Consider the following 24,119-nt stretch of genomic DNA (forward strand, 5'->3'; position numbering starts at 1 on the left):
CATTTTTAGAACATAATTTGTTTACGTAATACATGTGCATATAAATATTCTCATAATAAAGAAAGGAATTTTTTTAATTTACTTTTTGCACAACTATTTTCAAAGTAATATTTATGATAACATTTCTATAGTGAAGAATATGGTTATTCAAGTGAAAAATTTCCAAGTTTTTCTTCCATGAAAATAGCAAATATATTTAAAATATTTCTATAAAGACATTTGATGAAAAATAGTCTTTGAATTCGATCAATTTTATAATGGTTTATGCAATCAAAATTTTGAAACATGTCATTTACAGATATCTTCCATAACAAATGTTCTATAACATACATACGCGTGCACATGAACGCATTCGCGCGCATTTCAGCATTCACGCGTATATATATTCGAAAAACAAATTATTTTTTATTTGCAGTATATAAGATAATACATCTGTCTTATAAATCGTTGTTAATGCAATATATATCAAAGTGCAATATGATTGCAGAAATCTGATTAATCATAGCTTATAAATCATGGATTCAACGAGTAATAATATCTATAGTAAAATAAAATAATTACTAATTCACGCCAAGAAATTACATTAAATATAAATATGTATATCGTATATATATTTTTTTTACCTTTTTTTTTACCTATATTTAATAATTTAATTGGATTGACTCATAAATAAGTTATGTTGTAAATAATTTATCTATGGAGAATCCCAAGTTACTTTAATTATACTTAATAATTTTTACATTTATTTAGTAGTGAAGGGTCCCTTAGTTACAAATCAGTATATATTATAGTACATCATTTTAAAATCATGAAAGTAAACTCTTAAAACGGAAGATTTGAAAGTACATATGCGCCATAATATATAACATAATTTTTGAGAATTTATTAAGGGAGCAGTGCTATTGTAATGGAAAAATTACATTAATGTATAGTGAAAATGTTATAACAGATCGAGGAGTGTGAAAATGATTTACGATAATTTCCTTCGAAAAGTATCACTCACGGACTAATTCCGAATAAAGGTTATTCTAATTTCAGTAACAATACTTTGAAATTATTGATGGAACAAAATCCACGTTACACGAGAAAATTAAGAAATGTTAAACATGTCATAGCTGCGTTTTGTTATTTATAAAGACTCTGTAAAAGAAAATGAAAGTTATTTATGAATCAACCCAATGTATGTATGTACGAAATATTACGAAGATCAATATACAGAAAATCAATGTGATTTAAGAGAGCTTGAAGCATTGAATGATAAATGTACTATGATTTATTGATCATAAATTTACTGAAATGATAAGATACATTTTTCAACGTAGATATCTGAAAAAAGGATAGAAAAAAAAAACAAGAATATGTGAAATCATTTTTTATCTAAATTAAGAAATAAAATATGGAGGCAAAACAAAATAGATCAAAGAAACATATTTAAACATTTTAGACACATGTTTTTGCTATCTGTTTATACTAATTCGTACCAGAAAAATAAAATTATCAAATTACAATAAAGGCCGTTCATCTATTTTTACATATACAATGTATACATACACGCGCGCGCACACACACATACGCGCACACACACACGCGCGCGCGCACACACACACGCACGCACACGCGCACACACACACACACACACACACACACACACACACACACACACCTATCTCGATCTGTTAAGTATAATTTTTTTCCCGCATAATTTATGACTAACTTGAATCTTGAGATAAGAGAATAAATTCAATTCAAGTGAAACCCTCTTTCCCGAGTAGCAGCCAACAGCCTTTCTCTCAGGATTTCTTCTGTAGGATATTCTGGTAATTTTAAGTAATGAACACAAGTATTAACAGAAGGATAACCACCAGAACCAGCGTCCACTTTCCGTACGACAGTTAATCTGGGATGTAAATTACATAAACCACCTGGAGGTAGAGCCGAACAACCGGTGGCAAATTGTAAGAATGCTTTTCTTTCAGATCCAGTTAATGATAACAGTACGTTGACAAATCTTTGGAAACCAGGGCTGAAAAAATAGAATTAAATGAAATAATGTGAGATTAATGCTATGTCTATTATTTAAGTCCATTTAATTTATATCTATTTTTATATACAGATTTACATAAACTTTGCTCCTAATAAATTTATTATAAAAAATAAGTTGCGATATCACAGTGTACAACATATCATTGATGCACTGTCTTACCTTTCCTTTGTGTATCCTAATTTTGGCTCGGTGTAATTGAGCAAATCTTCTCTTGTCCATTGTGGATTCTGTTCTCCACAAAGCATCGCTCTCATTTCATCTGGACTAAAGACATGGAGCTTTTCCATTGGAAAGACTTTTGAAAAGCCCGATTTGAACGCTTCGAGTTGTCTATAAATTCCTTGGTTAAGGCAGTAATTAATCGTAAGATTTGCATATTCTCTTACGTTTTCTCTTGTCACTGTGATATCCAAGCCACCTTCCATCAATTCCACTTGATCATGTTGAAAAACTTTCGAACTTGGTGAATACGTCATGGTTAATGCTAAATCCTCGATAGCCACTGAAGTGCCTGATGGATGAGTAATATATAATGATGTTTCTTCGTCAGTGGAGCTTGGACCATCGGAACAAGTTCTATCACGCTTCGTGATCGCATTTTGTATTTCTCTTAAAAATTCTCCTCTTACAGGATCCACCTCGACAAGATCTTCTATGTCTAATAAACCGGCGTACCACGGACAAGGTTCTAATGAAGAATACACAGCATCGTTTTCCCCTTCTTCCGATATAAAGCTACTCGACATACTAGATGACATACTTTCCTGTGTAACGCCAGTAAGACCGATTTTTTCATTGACATTGTTCGAGATATCACCACGGCACATTAATTTTAAGAATGGACGGGATAACGGTAAATCTACTAATCTATTATCCTGGAGAACTTTTGCCAAGAAGACTCCTAGGAACCAGAAATATCGAACAGCACGATCGCAGCATGCAGAATCTTGTGGTAATGGGGCTGGGAATAAGCCGCTGACTCGCGTTACATAATATCCTGCAGGCCGAATCTTCTCTCCAGAAATACATGTTTGCTCTTCGTTTAAAATCCGAGTGGCATTATCATCGGCGGTGTCATCGCATAACCAAAGACTCAAATCTTTGCGTTGCAGTTCCGCTGCGACTAGTGCAAAGAATTCTAAGGTAGGTCCAAGACCAGTGCCTTCTTCTCCTATGAACGCTACCTCGAGTATACTCTTGCGACTTGCGTGCACCTACGAGAATAAAAGACAAAATAAATAAATAAATGTACATTGAGTATTTTTATATTTTTGTTTCATAGTTGTAGATGCAATTTTCTTTCTTTTTTTTCCTTTATACCTTCAATACTTGTTCCGCCCAATCTAATAGCTTTTCTCCTCTCGGTACACTGACTCTTTCGTGCTTGAGCCTACCGACACGAAATTCATGACTATCGTCACGCCGTGGACTTAGACCAGGTGCCCTTTGTCTTTCAAGGATCGCATCTCGCTGCGTTTGTAGCCATACGATAGACCGTGAAGCACCAAAAGCGGTACAACTGAAATAAAGTCGTCTTGTTTCGAAAGGCAGCAAAAATGGACAACTTCGTGCGAGCTCTTCACACCAATTAGGCAATGCACCAGCGGCCAAAGCCAATGGGTCCTGAATTTGTTGTACGATCTTATTCGTGATTTTTTTAGATGTAAAATCATCTGGATGAAGCCAGTAAGTCGTATCGTTCGACTCGTTCTGCTCTGCCAAGATGCCTTCGTCCCGAATAGTGCCCAAGACAAATACGTGTCTCAAGAGTTGTAGAATATCTTCGACGGTGCACGCGTTTGTGTTCTGCGTCGGATTACGAGAGTACAATGTTACGATCGGCGTTGCTCTGCCAGATGATTCCTCGTCTCTGGCTTCTTTATATATTATTCTATATGGAAAGGCACAATTAAATTAAATTTGCTAATTTCTTATGATTTAAAAATACGGTGTAAAATGAACAAAATTCAAATTATTACGTGTAGGTTGGTTCCCATATTCTTTTTAATTTTTCTTGACGGCTGCCTAATTCAGTTAACTGCATTAATTCTTGGACCGCTTGAAAAATACTAGCGTGCGAATCCGAAAGTGATATCTCGACATCCGGTATACCTGGGAATCCGGGTCCTTTTAACGATAAAGAAAGTCTAGGCATAGGCAATGATCCTATGCGACTGTTAACTTGCGTCTCGCTGCCAGGAGAGGGAACTTCCAAATCAGTTGTCTGTTGTAAAAATACCTCAGAATGATGCAATTTAAAAAAATAGCATATCTAATTTATTACTTACTAAGAATACATACTAACTTATTAATAATACATAACTTACTTGATTAATGTTAGTTCGGCCAGGACGTGGATCAAAAGCAGGGATAAGAGCAGAAAACTGACGCTTCAATACAAACTCATCGTCCCATGCACGTCTTTTACTACTCTGTGGTGCCTCTTCTTCCATGAATGCTGCCAAGAGATTACGACTTACCATTACTTCTTCATATTCACCTTCGCAACCATCACCTTCTTCTTCATTCTCTTCATCTTCTTCCTAAAGTATTATATATCACATATTTCATCGTATATATGACAATTTTTTTACACGTTGATAAACACAGTTTTGATGATCTTGATCTAGACATATGTTGGTGATTCATAGCCTTAATCCACTTAATAATAGTGATTCAATTGATACCAGTGATTTCTAAAGTAAGTTGTTCAATTTTGTAGGCGCATTCTTCGACCAATCAGATTGATTCAATTTTTCCGCAGTGAAAATATCAAGATGTTACCAGAAAATCATAACATAACAAATGATGTGCAATCAAGTTCTTTAAGGAGATCGACTGAGTCGAAGGCAGAATAAAATCTGTGAAGTTTACAGACTTATTTCAGATACACAACTCTTAATGAAATAAAATGCTGCGCAATTACTTCTTGATCATTTTCTTCGTTATCTTCTTCCTCTTCTAGGACACCGTCTTCGTCATCTTCCAATTCAGTCAAAAGCGTTGGTCCACCAGTAGTACGACCTCCTCCGGTGCTAGAAGTTGCTACACCTCCGCAGGATTCCAAGAAATCTTCAAGACTGACCTGGAACCATGAATATTTACACATTGTATCATAAGGCAAAACCAAATCTTACACTTTCTTTCAAGTAAACAAATATTTACGAGAATAAATTTCAATAGAACACATTAGTTATTAAAAAAAGATTATTCAAATGGTAATTTTACCTGCTCGCTATCGCTACTTGTACTAGTTAGAGACATAGTAAGCGCTTGTCCTAAACCAGGTCCAGTTGTCGTAGTAACACCACTACCAGCTACTTGTCCACTACTTGTTAAACTTGGATAACTTTGCGCCGTACTAAGTAAACCACCAGGAAAATTGGGACTGAGTGCCAATCGTACGAGACTAGATACAGAATTCGGCCCTCGAATTGGATTACAATTCGTATTAGAATTTGAAGCGAGATGATGCTGTCCACCCGCAGGTCCTAGAAATTTTTTACTTTTTTTTTGTTTCTTTAAGAATTATTTACTACGAAAGAGATGCAATGTGCTATAAAGAGACAAATTATCGTCTTCTTAATGTAACTAAATATAATCAAAGAAATAGCTTTACGTAAATATTTCGCAAAAATACAGCGTACGTGTGAAGATGGTTTAATAATAATAATTATTATAATTATTATAATAATAATTATAATAATAAAATACAATTATACAGTGATAAAATGATAACAAATGTAATTTCGCCGCATGTAATTACTTAATTTGGAACTAACCTAATGTTCGTCTTCGCGCCATTGCAGCAAAAGTTTCCAACAAACCAGTAGCAGCTGTTGATTCCAAAGTATTGTTAGCATCGGAACAAGCGAGATTAGGCACAGATACCGACATGGGATTGGTAACCACAACAGGACAACCGCCCGTTGTATTTTGCGTAGACGAGCTAGCTTCTTTCTCTCGAGTACAGTCTTTAGCAACTAATTCGAAGGAAAAATGTACGGAATTTTTACATACGTTATTAATACGATCACGAGGGAAAGAAATCAATGTTCGATCATTAATTAAAATGCGTTCGTATATTTATCGCATACAAAAAAGGTTTAAAAAATGTATAGTTACGGACGATCTCTCGATCCGATTGATATGTCTGATTTAAATCAATATAAGCGTTACAGTGCTAAAATGAGTAGTCTATTGAAAGGTATACACATTTATACACATACCATCCGCGATTCCAGTAGGATGATGTCTCGGTACAGATTTAATCCTTAAGTTTTCATCTGACTCGCCAGAAACGCTGATTCTAACAGGAACTAAACCAAGTAGCTCACCACTCAGAAAACTGTTAGTATTGTTGCGCAACCTATCAGCACCTTCTCTCATACGATCCAAAACTTCAGCGGTTTCCAAACTCAATAAACCTCCACTAGTCTATGTGTATAATAAAATGTAAATCATATTAATTTATCATATAAACTATGATATCTTAGAAAAAGTAAGACGAGAAAGATATTACTTTCAAAGCAACAACAATAATAATAATCTCACAATTTACCTTATTTCCTCGCACAGTAGCAAACAGTGGTTTCGAGCTTGACGCTCGGTTACTGGTGCTATTAACGGGACAGTCCGTGTTAAGAGTGAGGCTCTCGACGATAGTAGCTAGATCGCTAGTAACAGTTGTATCTGGTCTGGGATGCAATACAACTGAAAGTTCGCTCGTCGAGTTTGCCCCGCTCTCACCAGTTACGGCAACCACTGCTTCCGCACGAGCTACCGACAACACACTCTCGGCTATCGACTCGGCAGCTTGCTGCTCGTCACAAAATTAAATTAATATCTTTGAATACTTCTTATAGCAACATAAAGCTTTTCATAATTTAGTAAATGCACATGATAAATAAATAAATTTTACCTTTGCCGCTAGATTATCCGCACTCGCAGCTTGATCTGTAGAAGCTACTGAACTACGCATAGCGGTATCGGTACAGTCGGGTAAACTAGGAGTGCTGTTTGATTTTCGACCCGTTAAAACTCCTCCACCACTCTTACATTTTGTCGCGTTGTCTGTATCCAAACCAGCGCCGACTAATCTGAGATCGTACTTTCCTTCGGCACCCATTCTATACGAATTCGATCCACCATGATCCCATGTTACGTCTATCCATCCGTTATGTAATTCTCCCGTAACTGTGCCTTCACCTATATTAAAATCCAGCGTTATGTTCCTGTATCAGTCAGTACACATTGATAATGAAATTATTATACTCATGCATACCTGGTGGTACGCCATCCTGATCTCTCCACTTCCAATCTAGACCTCTAGCTACTCGAACTCCTGCAACTAAATGTTTAAGAACTTGCATCTTGATAAATCTTCTCTGCTTTCGTACACCGGCTTCTGCTTCTTTGGCTGCACGGCCTAAATCTTCGCATACTCCAGTAACTTCCCCATAAACCTCAAAACCAGACACAGAAAGATAATGCGTCTGTCCTGAAGCATTCTTGCCAATTTGCTGTAGACGTAAATGTCGCCAGCCTTGCGTCTCTTCACTCGGTGGCTCCAATGCCCAAGTAGACGTACTACCCGGCTCATTCAAGGAACAATCGTCTACATGAGCGTATAACGTTATCCAAGTAATTCCATCCTTTGACGCTTGAAACATCCAATTCCTCAATGCACTTCTACCATATCCCCTCGCATGTCTCAAGGTATAAGCGCTAGGAATAATCCAAACTCCAAGATCTATCGAAAACCATGCTCGTTTATCATCGTTGGTGTGACAATTTAATGCCGATGGATCACGGCTGAGTATGTCCTCAAGATGACCGTACGGAAGATTTCGTCCGTCGCTCGACGTAACGACAACCAATCCATATTGCCCCGGGTTTACCCATTCAGAACAAGTTTTAGCATTTGTCCCGATCCAATATAATAAGCCATTTTCATCGAAGTCATGTTGATACTTAAACGTTACTCTATTTTCTTCCTTTAATCTTTTCACAAAAGCAAATGTAGATCTATCGTGATCATGCCACTGCTTAGCTACCATTTTTAACAAATGATTCTCCAATTGTTGTATCGTACTTAATGGTTCCATCTTTAAGCTGCGACCAGATCTATCTATTAACGCGCTCTCACTAGAAGCTTTTTCCAATCGAAAACGTAATCTCCTCGTCAAAATCTGCAAAATGTAACGAAACACGCATGAGAAATACATATGGGAAAGAAGTTTACATTGATATGCACACACATGCATTATTACCTGTAAACCGTAGCCTGATCCGGGTGTGTCATACAGATATACGGGTAATTTTTCTATTGATTCCAACACTGAAATCAACTTATGGACTAAAATCTTGGCCGAATTAAGCTCTTTATTTGTGTCTTTTGTTTGGAAGCAATTCTTGAATGCAGTTATCCTTTGCATCCTAAGTTTGGTGGCTCTCAATGTTGGGGGCGTGGGTCCAGAAGGTGCTGCCAACAAAACAAGTAACGCTTGTACAAGACCACTGGAGTGCAGCTCATATGCGGAAACTCGACCTTCTTCATTCAACAATATTTTGAGTTGTTCTAACGCAGTTTGTAGTGTATTGCGCCATTCCCGACTCCCAGATTGTTGTTTTTGGGATGCTTTTTCTATTTGATTAACAATGGCACCAAGCTTAGCAACTACACCGCGTGGTTGAGCTTGAGCTGCTTTAAAGTAACATTCGTATATCTCTTGTGCTTGTACTTTAACTTTCTGCTTGATCGCTTCGATCTTCGATCTTAATCTTTTCCCTCTTTTGCCAGTCCAACCTGCTGCAAATTCTGGACCTATAAAATGTAAATTATGAGGAATAATCGTAAGACCTTAAGGATTTTAACATTAATAGTATTACGCTGATATAATGAGATACTCCTCTCATACCTAAGCTTGTTTCCGCTGTAAAGGAATGTTTAGTACCTCTGTTTGATTCAAAAATAAAACCTGGTAAGTCTTCTCTTAAAATGGTTGCTTGTTGTTGACCATCACTATTATGTATACATAATTCACTTTCCTTTCTACTAGATAATGCCCAATTTCCTACGACCAGGCGTGTAGTACCAGGCCGAGAGAGCACAGGTTGACTTATAAAATTCACTTTTAATTGACTACGCGCTCTTTGCAGTTTCTCCAAAAATTCACCACGATTTTCTGCAATGTACGGATCATATCAAATAATTTATCTCGCTTGACAATAATTTCAAGATATGAAAGAGAATGGGATGTATACCATTACGTTAAAAGAAGAAAATAAAGAAAGAAAAGTTAAATATTTTTATATCGCGCGTTTAGAACGTACTAAAAGAGATAATAAATATAATGTGTGAGTCATTACACGAGTTAAACATGTATGTAACCTACCTTCAGTTGTAAGCGACTCTGTGTTCCTCCCCTTTCCTGTAGGCAGTTAGTAAAACCAGTTATTTTTTTACATAGTTCCCCTAACGAAAGTTAATCACAAATGGAAAATGTAACGTATCAAATGATGTTGAGAAAACTATAATATATTCGTTTATCATTAATGACGAAAAACAATAAAGAAAGTAATAGTGGGATTAATATGAAAAATGGTGCGAGGTTGATATGACTTTTGCAAATATAAGATCAAGCGTGCGTTGTGTGTGTGCATGTATATGTTCGCACGTAGGTGGGTGTATGCTCACCCGATGTATCTGTTCCACCTTCCGGACTTCCACTAGAATACATAGTTGCCAGTTTACCGTCAAGGATAAATCTAAACCATCCATTACTTCCGTTCGATAGTTCTAAAGCCGCCGCATCTGACCATATGTAAAGACAATCACGTCCTCGACATATGCACCAATCTCTCCAGTGATACGCTCTTCCTATTAACAATTCTTTCGCATCTTCCATTCTTTGCTCTTCTCCAGATTGATTTGATTCCGCTTCTGGCTCGGGCGTAGTTTCTTGTGGCCCGGCTAAAGTAGCAACTTTTGAAAATACTCCTAAACGTGCGAAATGTTCTAAGAATTCGTCTTTGCCTTTAATCATCAGATCCTGTATCATTTGCAGGACAATCAAATGACCGTCCTCATCTTCCTGTTAATATTAAAAAACATACAAATTTTTTAACAATTTAATTAAAATTTGAAAAGCGTAAACAAATAAGACAAAAGACAATAATAATAAAAATTGTTAAAAACATAAAAGACACAAATAAATACTGTACATCATATAATCCACTTTTATTATTAAAATTAAGAAAACTATAGTCTATTTTGCAAAGTTGCAGAACGTAATAGATGTAGTAAACGATTATTTCTTTCTTGATCCCTTCAAAATTTTTATCAAAACTATGTTAAAAAAAATTTTTTAATTCAATTCATGCATTTTAATAAATACTCCATAATAAACAACTAATTGTTTTCAAAATTTTGACCATTTTTCCAACATATACATTATTATGTACATGAACTCTCAGATAATGTTGATAGAATTAAATAATTTTAATGGATAATATTTGATGTACATTACAATATACGCATGGTCTGAAAGGATTAAATTACATTTCACTGAAATAAACGTAAATATATTTTTAGATCCTATCAACAGCAAACAGGCAGTAGACGAAAGATCTGATACATCTTTTTGATAAATTCTTGAGTTTTTGATAAAACTTTTAAAATATATCTCTCTATTTTCGGCCCTTTCACAATTTCGTCATTAGCTCGCGTAATTCTTGCTTTTTTGCAATATTAATATTAAAGTTTATCGCTTCTACAATTTCTTTTTTACAATATATTACTATATATACAGAAGGAAAGGGAGGCGAAGGAGAGAAAGAGAGAGAGAGAGAGAGAGAGAGAGAGAAATTATTATTTTATGGTATCAAATATATTCCACTATATGAAAAGAATATTGATGTAAAATATTTGTGAGATTTTAATAATACAAATAACTCAAATAAAATGTAATATCATATGGAGACATAAGACATGACTAAATTTAACTTTAATGAGTAAGGGTCGCGACACAGACTTTTGCATAATGCATAGTGCATAACAGAATCAATCAATCAAAGTTTTTTTCCATGAAAGGAAAGAAAGAATTCAGATTAATTGATTCTCTTATGTACTATGCGTTATACGTTAAGTGTTATGCAAAAGTCTATGTCGTAACTCTTAAATTCATGCTTTAAGTAAATTACAATAAGTACATTTATGTTAATATTAAACGTATATAAAGTCTGTCAAATCGTAGCTATTAATTAAAAAACTTAAATTGAAAACTTATGGAATTATAAACAGCATAAAAAACAACTAAAAAATTTTAATTAATGAGCGAAATATGTAATAGATGTTACCATCGTGTCGAGAATGTAGTTGTGAAAATTTGAAAACTCGCGAGACGTGAGACTAAATAATTTTGAGCCAAACATCTTAAACGCTGTAAGTGATGACAATGGTATCTTTATTTCACGTTTCTCGATTAAATCATTGATATCGTCATTTGAATCAACTATCTCTCTAAGTACGCATGTTGAAATTGTAACTTTTTGTCTTTGGATTTTTGAGAACTTGCATATTTCTCGGTAAGAGAATTTTATTATGCAAACGCTTATCGCGAATAGTAGATGTGTATAATTTTGTCCCAGGTGTCGTTTGCGGGAAAAAAAACTTGAAAAGGAAGAAGGAAATTTCTCCCTTAATCGATAAACACACATACACAGAAAAAAAATTCTTTTCTTTTAAAATATACAAGTTTAAGAAATAGATCATTTATTAAAAAATAAGCATCTGTGTGTGTGCGCGCGAGCCGACACAAATTATATTAATCGAACAAATTACAAAATTTTACATATGAATAATCTGTATCGACTTGCATTGGCTTATTTTTTAGTAAATGATTTATTTCCTGGAACCTTTTCTTTCTTTGTTATATGATATTTAATAGTAAATTCAGCAGACTGTATTAATGCGCACTGAGTGCAAACTTTTTCAATGCCACACATTGTGCACATTGTATCAGTGCATTAAAATTGTCGTATTCGGCAAATAAAAACTGACCTAATGTAGTGCTGAATTTGGAACTATTATATTCAGATCAACCAAATAAATTGAACAAGTTCAAGAAATGTTGCACTGATGTTTCTAAAAGTGCAATTACATAATGACATAGCACTAACTACTTCTGTACTCGTACCATGAGCAGTACTAAAGCAGAATCAGTATATGTATACCGAATTCATCATAAGATATAAGTTTCTCCATGTACATATAAATATATATGCGCTCTTTCTTTAATTATCTTTCCAATACTATTTGTCCATAAATATGACATAATATCACTCAATGTATGTAAGAATACAAATCGTTTGTGTCGACAATAGTTGAATAATTACCATTATTATGCTTACCTCATTATCTAAAACATTTGCAATTACTTCAACAAGCATAGCTCCACATCCGCCGGTTTTATCAGAGCCACAAGTTTCTATTAGTAATTCTGGCTGGATGTAATGCACCATTTTTCTAATTAAACTTAAGCTCGCTTTCCTAACACTTGGTAACATAGTCGACTGAAAAGTTGCACAAAACACGGGCAACAATCTTTTTAGATAAACAGGCGCCATTTCAGGATCTCCCTTAGGCTCCGTGAATTCTTCCACTTCCGTCTCAAGTTTTTTATGTTCTTGACTCGGCGGTAACATCCATTCTCCAGGTGATTGTAAAATAGCTGCAACTTCTCTATGTCCTTCATCGACGCGTTCTCTGGCTTTATCCAAAGGTGTTTTACCATCCTCGTCTCTTAAATCAGGATTAGCACCGTGCCTAAGTAGAACTTTGGCAATAGCTGGTCTTCCGAAACAAGCCGCGTAATGTAAACTAGACGATCGTTGACCTTTATTAACGTCTGCTCCTCTATCGCACAAAAACTCAACCATCTCTTGCGTACCGAATGCCGAGGCCCAATTGAGCAAAGTTTGCCCAACGTCGTCCATAAAGTTAACTTCAATTCCTCCTGTATCAATCGCCTCTATCAACGCATCCGTATCTTTCGAACGTATGCAATCGATTAACTGTCTGTGCGACTTTTCTCCAGCGCTATCCAAACGTCTTAGTCTTGGCAGCAAGGGACCAGATGGACCGCCAGTAGTGCTACGTCCCAACGCTGATCTTCCCTCAAACAATAAGACTAGCAAAAGATCAATCAGTCTCATGGAGTCAAGAGCGCATCGTTCATCTCCCTTTAGTGCCTTTTCTATCGCATCTGGTAATTCCGAACGTAGAAGATCGTGCGTAATGGACGGTGATCCTCTACAAAGTGTCGATAAAAGACTAATTATAGTTGAAACAGAAGCACAAGACTTTGGTTCCGGAGTTGGAACTGTGGTTACGGTACTGGATGATGGAGGTGTCTTTGGATTGCTGCAAGTCGCCGTAGCGGATGTGCCAGGGCCTGCCGCATTTGACAATCTAAAAAATGGTTCTCACAAGAAAAGATATAAAACGATATGACAATGTATATCGTCATATTAAAGATTATATACCGATATAAAAGTTCAGAAACCAATCCATTTGATGCTAATGGTGCAGGATCTGTTCCCCTTCTGGAAAATCTATCCGCCAGTGATGCGAAGCAACGAAGCGCACCATCAGCAACGTGTGCGTCCTCATGTCTGAGTAACACCGATAGAGCCTCGACACAATCGGGTAAAGCTTTATCCTGAGGTTCAACTTTACCGCATAGTCGAGTAACGACTGCCATCGCCGAATGCAATGTGTCCCGATGTACGCGCGCTCCGTGTTCTCGAATAAAACATAACGCGCAAGGTAGACCACCAGCTTCAAACACGGCACCTGCCTCTCTGGCGCATACAAGTTCTAATACCTGATTTAAGATATGAAAGTGAGATTCCATCAATTTGTCTTGTATTCTAGAAATGTAATCCAAAAATTTTACTGGAACTGACTTAATTCAATGTATCCTACCTTTATACATTGTTCTGCCAAGTCCCGACTGACTCTGGAACCAAGTCCAGCACCAGAGAGACGACTACAGATAGCCTTTACTGCACCTTCCATAGCAACCACTCTGCGCGTACATTCTGCGGAGACATCCAAATAATATGTGATAGCTCGAGCAGTCACTTCGAGCACACTGTCCGGCACTAATTCATCCAAAAAGATTCTGCAAAGCGCTGGGAGAAATGTACGTGGAGGACAGCTGAAAATATAATGCAAAATATACAATAGGATACATATAAAACGTTTATACATTACTATGAATTACATCAGTTGTAGTTATTTTTACCATTCGAAGCAACGATCCACATTATCAGACATGAGTAACAGCATACACAGTTGTTCTAATGCGATTAACTGCATGTCTCTTTCATCTCCTTGCCCCATACTGAGCCATTCTAACAAAGTCTCAGGATCAACATCTGCCATCTCAAAAAGAAAAAATACATCATTTTATATTTTAATTATGCTTGTATCTAAACTTCTATAAGTAATTTGCATTAAAAATCATAATTTAAAAAAAGTTTTTAAACGTGTATACAAACTATTGTAAATTAGTAGCCTGATAAAAATTAAGAAACAGCTTGATCATTTTATCTAAATATTTGACAACAATTGTCCATATTTCTACAACTATGTTCTAAAATTCATTGCTAGTGCTGTAAATCTATTGTGCACATAAAGTAAACTATATTTAGTGCAGGCAGTGAATTTTGAACTTGGAACACAACCAATATGTAATAGATTATTAATAAGCTATTATTATATACAACAATCCTTTGAATAGATATACAATAAATAAAAATATGAATAATGATAAAAAATTAATAACCCAAAGTTGAAGAGACTTATTAATTATTGTACCATAAATTGTTAGAATGTAGAATAAACAATTACATTTCTCTATTGGAAAATGAAATATAATTTGTTCACTACTTACCTTATACTTTAAACAGCACCAAACAGATTGATTATTTTATTTCAATACTCTGAAAGTTATACAGAACACATCATTAAACTATACAAATTGTATTAACCACTAATATTATTTAAGGGAAAAAGTGAGCAGGACAAACAAACATTGTAAATACAATGTCATTGTACAAACATAAGTCTATCCTATTCCATTATAATATAAATATGTACAATTGAATATGAAAAAGTAAACTGTAATACTTGACATAATTTTAAGATAATACAAATGTTTGGTAATTTGCTGTCGCCTCACTGTTTACTAAAATATTACACACAGAGGGAATCAGATGCAAATAAAATGTCATTACGAGTCATGACAAGTAGCACGATCGACGGGATCGGTAAAAGAAAAATATGATTATGATACATCACTATACAATGCACAAATACGGCTATTACAACTAGAGCATAATAAAGATTGAAAAAAGTTCATTGCCAAGACAATGTGAGATAAAATGATACCATCAAGGAAACCTAACCATGCGTACTTATCCATTTTAAAGGGATAAGAAAGCAATTAAGATAAAGAAAATATAGCACGACCAAAGTAATAATCATATTTCGATAGATTTACTATATTTACACACATCGCAGGCGCATCATTCGTGTTACACACGCACAGGCACATACGCTGATATGCACGCCTGTCGTTGAAGCGTACCGTTGTAAAAGACATTCCATTCCTCGTGATAGGTCAACTTGTCATCCTTTTAGCAGAAGTGTCGTTTACCACCGCGGAAAAAACAGATTAATTTTATATATATATTTTTCATCCGTTAACAATGCGAATTAGATTTTATGTTAATGGATCGACTTAACAAAGCACTTACACCGCAAGTAATTTCTTCTTTATATCATCGATACGTCATATATACTCCTCGCCATTTACATATGTGATGTTCATTTTTGATGTAGACTGGAGTCATGCAACTAGCCTGAACTAGAGTCCCTAGAACTATCAGAATCTGGCCATCCCTCCAACCTCTCTTGTGATTGGCGTGCCTACACAATGGCAGTACCAATCAAGAACGCATATACAATCATACCACCAATTGAGAGCAACCACATATTTGACACACACGTCATTTTTAGGGCAGATTCTGGTAGTCTAAGGCCCAGTTCACAAGTTCAACTTGTTTTCTATCTCTTTTCAATTTGAGAATTGGAAAGAGACAATGAATAAGTTTTTTTAATCTTGGTTAAAAGTTAACCGAGTTGTGGAACTGGACTTAAGGATTCTAGCCTGAACTAAAGACTATGGGTGCTTTCCAATTGCTTAACACATCTTAACGTACACAGGAATGCACGAAGTATATTATTGTGCACGATTCAATTGAAACAGAATGTGCATGGTTGAAATCCGTTTCGGGTAGAGTTAGATTAAAACTTTTTCCGCCTATATTAAATAAAAAAAAGTAAAAGTGCCGCCCACTCAATGTCTTCCAACCTCATTTATAGCCGCCGCAGTTAGTAACATGTAATTGTCACTAGAAAACACAAGCTTACACAGCCCTCGACTGAGTATAGATGTGATTGTGTCGACGATAACGGACAATTAGAATGCAACTCGTGTCGCACGAAATGTCTAGGGATATTGCAATTGGAAAGCATCCTATAATCAGAGTCTGGACATCTCGTAGCTTCGACTGTCACTACATTTAAAGGCCATTCTACAATGAACGTATCACAGACGTCGCAAGTCACAGTTTAATGCTTCAGCCAACCCGATGCTTCAATTTTAAAGTCGCATGATGCTTACGATGCTACGATATGACCAATGTAGAGTAGCCTTAGGCTTGTATTCACGATGCTAGAAATTGATCTGAGATCTTTCTCGGACATAATTCTCATACAGAGTTCTCTTATCCGAATGATTCTATGGCGATCAAAATTTCGCTACAAATAATTTGAAGCGTTTGATGGACCAATTAGAAGAAAGAATTTTACAAACTGACCAATTAAAAACTGCTTCAAAACGTTTGCAGCATCACGTTGACCGTACTCTATAATGTCTATTTAATCAAATCACTGGTCAATTATTCTTGTTACAATCGGCAAGTTGATTTTTTACGGCTTCATATTTATTAAAGATCCTTATTGTACTAGTTATTGTTACAATTTTCTAAGTTTCAAATAAATATTGGGTCATCTAAAAAGTATCCGCGGTACTTTGTCACTAGATATATGACCATTAACACACATCTAGTGACAAAAAACCGCGGATACTTTTTAGATGACCCAATATAAATTTACATTTATCAGTTCATGCTAAAGACATGATTAAAGTTCATGATTATATTTATATCCGAAAATAACGACATGCAATTTTAAAATGAATTAATAAATGTAAATATTGGGTCATCTAAAAAGTATCCGCGGTTTTTTGTTACTAGATGTGTTGACCATCAACACTATCTAGTGACAAAAAACCGCGGATACTTTTTAGATGACCCAATATATCATTAAGCAGCAAGGTCCAGTTTTGATCTTATCAAGCAGTGACTAAAATATAAATATTTATTTTTTTATTTTATAGATACATTTGATTTTTTATTTATAGATACATTTGATTATTATTAATTTTGATTATTATTATTATTATTTTGATTATTATTGATTTTTTATTACTATTTTTTTTAACAGTTTCTATAATTAAAGGCTATTTTGTTATTTCTTGATATTGCTGACATATTTCTTGATAAGCGTTCTCGCTTTTGGTTCGATTATGGTATTTAATTGACTTTACAACATACAACGAAGGATGTTCATACAATAATAACAGCGTTTTTATGTTGTCTTTATTATCCATTTCCTAAAAATTATCATATTTATGAATACATACGCACATGTGCATGCGTGCACGCGTGCGTGTGTGCGTGCGTGCGTGTAAGTTAACCTTCCAATTAAACATAGTGCATTTTCCTCATAAAAAATTTATGAACAAATATTAATTAATAATTAACCTTTTTATTTAAATATATTCAATAGTTTTACTTTGTACTTACAAAATATTTGTTAAATATTTTTACCGAACGAACAATTAATACTTCTATGGTGATTACTGTTCCAATATTCTGTCAGCACCAAAAATTACTAAATAACACGGAAAAATGGGACATGATGCATTTTTATTTTGAGAGGTCTGGCCAGAATTTTCATTGGAATTGTCTATATCGGTTTAATAATTTTTCCTTGAATCTCAGAGCTTGGACCGAGTTCTAGTATCGTGGATACAGACTTTCGAGATTTCTATATGAGATTGGGTGCTTTTAAACAACACAGATCGACACTGTGTAACACGTCAAACATTGTGCTTAGATATTGGGTCATCTAAAAAGTATCCGCGATTTTTTGTCACTAGATATGTATTGATGGTCATATATCTAGTGACAAAGTATCGCGGATACTTTTTAGATGACCCAATACTTAAATGGAATGCGTTTAGTTTGAACTAGATCACTAGGATCTACTATACAGATTGCGTTCGAAAATAGAAATGATAGATACTCGCATTCAGGTAGAGTTTTCGAACGCAGCTCTAGTGAGTTTATTAATCATTTGATTGAAAAATGGCGGACAAGAAGCGTATTGACATACTTAGGGTGCGTTTCGGGAAGATTGCGCTATTTAGCGCTACAAACTAGAGAGCCTATAATCAGAGTGGCCATACGAGAGATGACGTCATGTTTTAGCGAAATTCTGCGAAAGAGAAAGAGATATACAGTTTCAGTCTATTCAACAAACTATCAATTTTAGGGTTAGATGCAACAGCATTGAACGACATAGATACGTAAAGGTACATTGAAAAATAAAGTTATCGAAATTATTGGATCATCTAAAAAGTATCCGCGGTTTTTTGTCACTAGATGTGTTGACCATCAAGTGACAAAAAACCATCTAGTGACAAAAAACCGCGGATATTTTTTAGATGACCCAATATTATTACAGATGCATTTTGCTCCTAAAATGTGGGAACAGAAAATGGATAATAAATTAATGCATTTAATATTGGGTCATCTAAAAAGTATCCTCAGTACTTTGTCACTAGATATATGACCATCAACACACATCTAGTGATAAAAAACCGCGGATACTTTTTAGATGACCCAATAGCACAAATAATGTGCAGTAAATAACGTTTTGTATAAAGTAATGTGCAATATTACAAAATGTATATTGCAATAGTACAAAATAAATGAAATTTTATATTGGGTCATCTAAAAAGTATCCGCGGTTTTGTGTCACTAGATAGTGTTGATGGTCAACACATCTAGTAACAAAAAACCGCGGATACTTTTTAGATGACCCAATAATAAATAATATATGTAAAAGTTTTATTATTTTATATACAATATTATATATATTATTATTTTATATACAATATTTATTTATTATCATTTTTTAATTTGTCACAATTTTTGAGCATTTTTTAGCATGAATTCAAAATTTAGAAAATAATGCGTTTAAAAAACTGGAGGGAATGGTTAAAACATGGCGGACCAATCACAAGTGATATCCGTATAGCGTCACTCTGATTGTAGGCTCTCTACTATAAACTGTTCGCGGAATACTGCAGATAGTGCTATAAATACAATCATGATGTCACTAATGGTAACATGTTACGTCACAACTGCGCGCTATTCCTTCCGAGGTAATGTAGCGTTAGCATTTACAGATCCGTGAACGACCTTAGCGTAGCATTGGTAGCGTTTAATATACGTCAAAGTTAGATTAATGTTTGAGGGGATTCTGTTCTCGAGTGGCACCAAACTTCTCTCTCTTAGAATTTCGTAGAATAAATATAAACGTACGTACCCTGGACAGAAATAGAAAAAAAGACGTCGCTACGATAGAAAAGTTGTCGATTCGAAACTTGCATCGAAATTTCAACTTTTAATTTTCGAATGATAAAAAAATTACGTATGTAGAGAGTGCAATGAGAGTTTGATACATTTTTATTTTTTTTTTTTGTATAAATTTGTGATACGTAATCTTATATTTTGAATATTTTCGTTCAAAAGTCGAATCGACATTTTTTTCGATTTCATTTCGACAATTGCAATATCACTCTAATCATAAAAGTTTTCACAAAATTTTTCAGAATTTATAAATAATTTTATAACTTTTTAGAAAATTGTGGAATTTTTTTATATGAATCGGAATTTTTTACAATTGTCGATAAAGTCTACATCTTTTCTTCTAATAATTCTTTGTATTTTATTTTATTATTCTACTCCTGCTGAATAACATTACTTTTATTTGTACTTCGTAGTTTATAATCTTATTACGTCACTTTTGTATTGAGGAATTTCATGGGATATGTGTCTCTTACTATAAATGCTGACAACCTATTAGTTGTCTCTTATGATAAATGAGCACATTTATCAATCAAGGAAAAATATCATCGATTTTATCTAATTCTAGTCAGACTAATTCTAGCTCGAATCGATATCGAAACGATCTCGATTTTTAAATTAATGAAATTTAAATGTTGGTCTATCATATAAGTTTCCAATATCATTTGGAAGCATAAAAATATTATTAGTGCTACTGCAGTAGTATTACTACTAATACGCAATAGTATCAATGCTGAGCCAGTACATACGAATATACTACTGTAATAGCATATGACGACATATGACGTAACATAGAACTACTTCCAGTAATATTTGGTATAAAAAATTTATTAGAGTAAAAAATATATACATATATTATATATATATATATATATTAGGTGTTGGAATTAATTCGTAGCGTTTTTAATGAAAGAATGTTATTTATTTCACATGAGCATTAAAAAATACATTAATGAAAGTACTTCCCATCACTTGTAAAACGCTACGAATTAATTCCAACACCTAATATATATATATATATATATATATACATATATATATCATTAGAACAATTAGTATTATTTCAGCTAATAAAAATAATATTTTACAATATTATTATATTAAAAACAAGTTATTATCATAGGTATCATCATTTGTATATTACTGCTATATTTAACATTAATTATATTTTTTTATGTGTTCCGTCTCTTTCACAACATCTTTGAACAGATAAATTACAACTATACATCCATTAGGATTATAGGTGTTCATGGTTCTTCGAAAGAGCAGTTCCCGTACGATCACAGAAATAAAGCATGGAAGTGGAGATTCGGATGGGTGACCGCGCATGGGTACATCATAAAATTAGTTCTTGAATTCATAAAATAAATTTTTTTTTGTCGTGTATCTTCTAAAATATGATGCTAATCAATAATACTTATTTTCACAATAAAATTTTAATGAAACTTTAATGAAATTTTCTCCATCACTATTACACTATTAGTGACATTACTTATCGAATTTACTTATTGCATTAGTGACACTAATAGTATATTTTTATGCTGACTAGATCAATTCAAAATTTTATTTCCAACTCGAAAATTAATCGAAATTGAAACCAAAAATCCATTGAAATCAATAGAAATTTCGAAAACTTTCGACTTTTATTTTCGACATCGAAACGACGTTTTTTCGAGAAACTATTTCTGACTGAGATACGTAATGTGTGAATTTCAAATTTTATCATAATGAATGCAATGTCAATTTTAATCTCTGCTAATAGTTTATCACTAACCTGGAGTGAACATAATTCTTACTTATGTATTATCCTTAATTTTTCAAAGTTTCTGCAAAATTCAACTTATGTATTTGATTTCATTTTAAATGTGAAAGTCAGAGGTATCTTGTTGCTGGCAATTTTTAATTTCTGTACAGAAAAAAATTACTATTGCGGTATAGCGCGGCAGGGTATTCCACTACAGATGCTTAAGGTCCTTATTAGATGTAGATATGCTTCTTCTTCTGAAATCGACAACGGATGCTCAAGGGTTCTTCTTTTTATCTGATTAATTTACTTACTACTAATTATTAATTTTTTTATCTAATTTACATTGTTCACTCCGGTCTAGCGGCAAGCTATCATAGAGATTGCAATTGAAATTCTGTTATTCACTACGAGAAAATAAAAAAATTATGTTACAAATACTTTACAAAACCTTAAAAATTTTAATTATAGAAAAAAGTTTGGTTGGTGATTGAAAACAGAATCCCCTACATTAACTTAATCTCGACGAATATATCTCTCTGGTTAAACGCTACCAATGCTACGCTAGGATCGTTCATGGAGCTTGTTAACGTTATCGCGTTATTGGTTCCAAGAACAGCATTGGTAGCGTTTGCGTCCATAGCGTGAATAGTCGAATCTGAATAGTAGAATCTCCCCGAATGCATCCTTAAGTATCTATTAAAGTATGTACAAATAAACATAACAATAATCATTATTATTATTTACAATTGTGATAAGTTATAAATATGATATTTTGCAGAGGAATAAAATAAAAATTGTACATCAGTTAATAGAAACTTCCAATTTAGATAGTAGTTCCGATGAAAGCAGTGCAATGAAAGAATTGAGCAATAGTAGTAGTACTTCTAGTAGCAACGAAGATCATGCAGACTTATTGTTTTTTCCTCTTCTACATTAACGACTGGCCAAAAAAGATATTGTATTGAGAATTATCTTTTGATTATTGACTCTTGGACAAATAAAAAATTTAAGGAACATTTAAGATTGAATCGGCATACTACGCAAAAACTAATTAGTATGAAATATATTCATTATCGATTTATACATAATAGTCTACATAATTAATTATTGTGACTATAATGCATGCTGTATATAAAGTACGAAATAAATTTTTTACAGATGAGCTACATTTATCAAATTTTATTCCATCACATTCATTTGGAAAGAAACCAATTTCAACAAAATTGAGTTTTTTAATTTTTTTATGGTACATTGCCAATACGAAATCTCTGCGAACTATTGCTAATAGATTTGGAATTTCTATTTCATTTGTGTTCTCCGTGTCATAGCCTGGTTGATGACGAAATTAGATGTAGTGACTAAATGGCCACAAAAACAAAATCGTATAATAACGACCATTGAAGGTTTTCGTGCTAAGCAAGGAATTTCAAATATCTTAGGAGCCATCGATGGTACTCATATTCGGATAGAAAAATCTGCAATGTACGCACAAGACTTTTGTAATAGAAAACAAATTCTTTTGTTTACAAACTCTATTAGTTTACAAATAGTGGTAGATGCATATATGCGGATTACAACATACATATTGTGGTGAGTCCAGGTCTCTCCATGATACGCATATATTTCGAAAATCAGAATTGTATCATACAGACAATGGTGTATTATTTCCTGGTAATACTTTTTTATTACGAGGCTCAGTATATCCATCTTTATCGTGGCTTGTACCACCTTTTCGAGATAATGGTCATCTTACACTACAACAGAGGGAATTCAATTTTATACATTCATCCACAAGAATATCTGTTGAAAAAACAATAGGGGAATTAAAAGGACGATTCCGTCGAATTAAATTTTTTACTGAGTATCGTGAAATATCATTTATCATTAACACAGTAGCTGCAGCATATATATTACACAATTATTGCATAAACAAGAATGATGTTTATGATTTTCCTGAAGGTAATGATAAAAATTTTAATAATTTTGACAATTATAATGAGGAAATACAAGAACATAAAGTAGAACAAGAATACAACATCGCAGAATACAACTTTTCAACGAATTGTTCCCTGAACAATAAATTACCGTAAAAATTTTGCGTAATTTTCTAAATGGTTAAATACGCATAATGTAAATTTGCAATAATGTTGATTCCATAAAATACAAATAACTATCGACAACATTTGTATCTTATATATGTAATATTAATGTTAAATTATCTTTATTTAAAAATTATTGATATAATACTACTTATTTATTACATCTCTTATAAACATTATTTTTTGTATTTTTACGTGTGCTTCAATAAAAGAGATAGTAACATTAAAAAAATATATAATACTTTCCTAATTTGTTTAAATCTTTCGCTTATAATTTATATTTTTAGCATTATAACTTACAAAGAGAAAATAACTAATTATGCTTACAAAGAGAAAATAAAATACTAATAAAAATAAAAACTTAAATCAAATCTTA

The 24,119-nt window shown here is 33.7% G+C and overlaps 1 protein-coding gene and 1 pseudogene across 7 annotated transcripts; one reads left to right on the forward strand and one right to left on the reverse strand.

Moving 5' to 3' along the window:
- Window positions 1-613: 613 nt before the first annotated feature.
- On the reverse strand, window positions 614-15,983 carry Ufd4 (ubiquitin fusion-degradation 4-like). Of its 6 annotated transcripts, XM_087409228.1 has the most exons (24): window positions 15,872-15,983; window positions 15,629-15,748; window positions 15,007-15,055; window positions 14,356-14,495; window positions 14,034-14,268; window positions 13,592-13,932; window positions 12,458-13,517; window positions 11,405-11,524; window positions 9,744-10,140; window positions 9,442-9,477; window positions 8,965-9,231; window positions 8,317-8,870; window positions 7,329-8,235; window positions 6,966-7,252; window positions 6,606-6,863; window positions 6,274-6,481; window positions 5,827-6,027; window positions 5,273-5,535; window positions 4,971-5,129; window positions 4,372-4,587; window positions 4,024-4,268; window positions 3,365-3,935; window positions 2,204-3,258; window positions 614-2,023 (listed from the first exon to the last, which is right to left on the reverse strand). In XM_087409228.1, exons 4-24 carry the CDS (start codon window positions 14,493-14,495, stop codon window positions 1,741-1,743), a joined length of 7,803 nt encoding a protein of 2,600 aa, XP_087265354.1. In that variant the 5' UTR covers window positions 15,007-15,055; window positions 15,629-15,748; window positions 15,872-15,983; the 3' UTR covers window positions 614-1,740. The 6 variants fall into 6 exon arrangements, with proteins under 6 accessions (XP_087265354.1, XP_087265352.1, XP_011054729.2 ...); XM_087409226.1 differs by lacking the exon at window positions 11,405-11,524 and having other exon boundaries at window positions 15,703-15,748; XM_011056427.2 differs by lacking the exon at window positions 11,405-11,524.
- A 3,421-nt stretch (window positions 15,984-19,404) lies between these two features.
- LOC147908447 (uncharacterized) lies at window positions 19,405-23,735 on the forward strand (annotated as a pseudogene). Its single transcript, XR_015546110.1, has 2 exons — window positions 19,405-22,345; window positions 22,423-23,735. The product of XR_015546110.1 is annotated as an uncharacterized LOC147908447 (transcript).
- The last annotated feature ends 384 nt before the right edge of the window (window positions 23,736-24,119 follow it).

This window comes from Acromyrmex echinatior, chromosome 9, assembly GCF_024713525.1.
Source record: "Acromyrmex echinatior isolate Ae372 chromosome 9, ASM2471352v2, whole genome shotgun sequence".
NCBI classification, from domain to species: Eukaryota; Metazoa; Arthropoda; class Insecta; order Hymenoptera; family Formicidae; genus Acromyrmex; species Acromyrmex echinatior.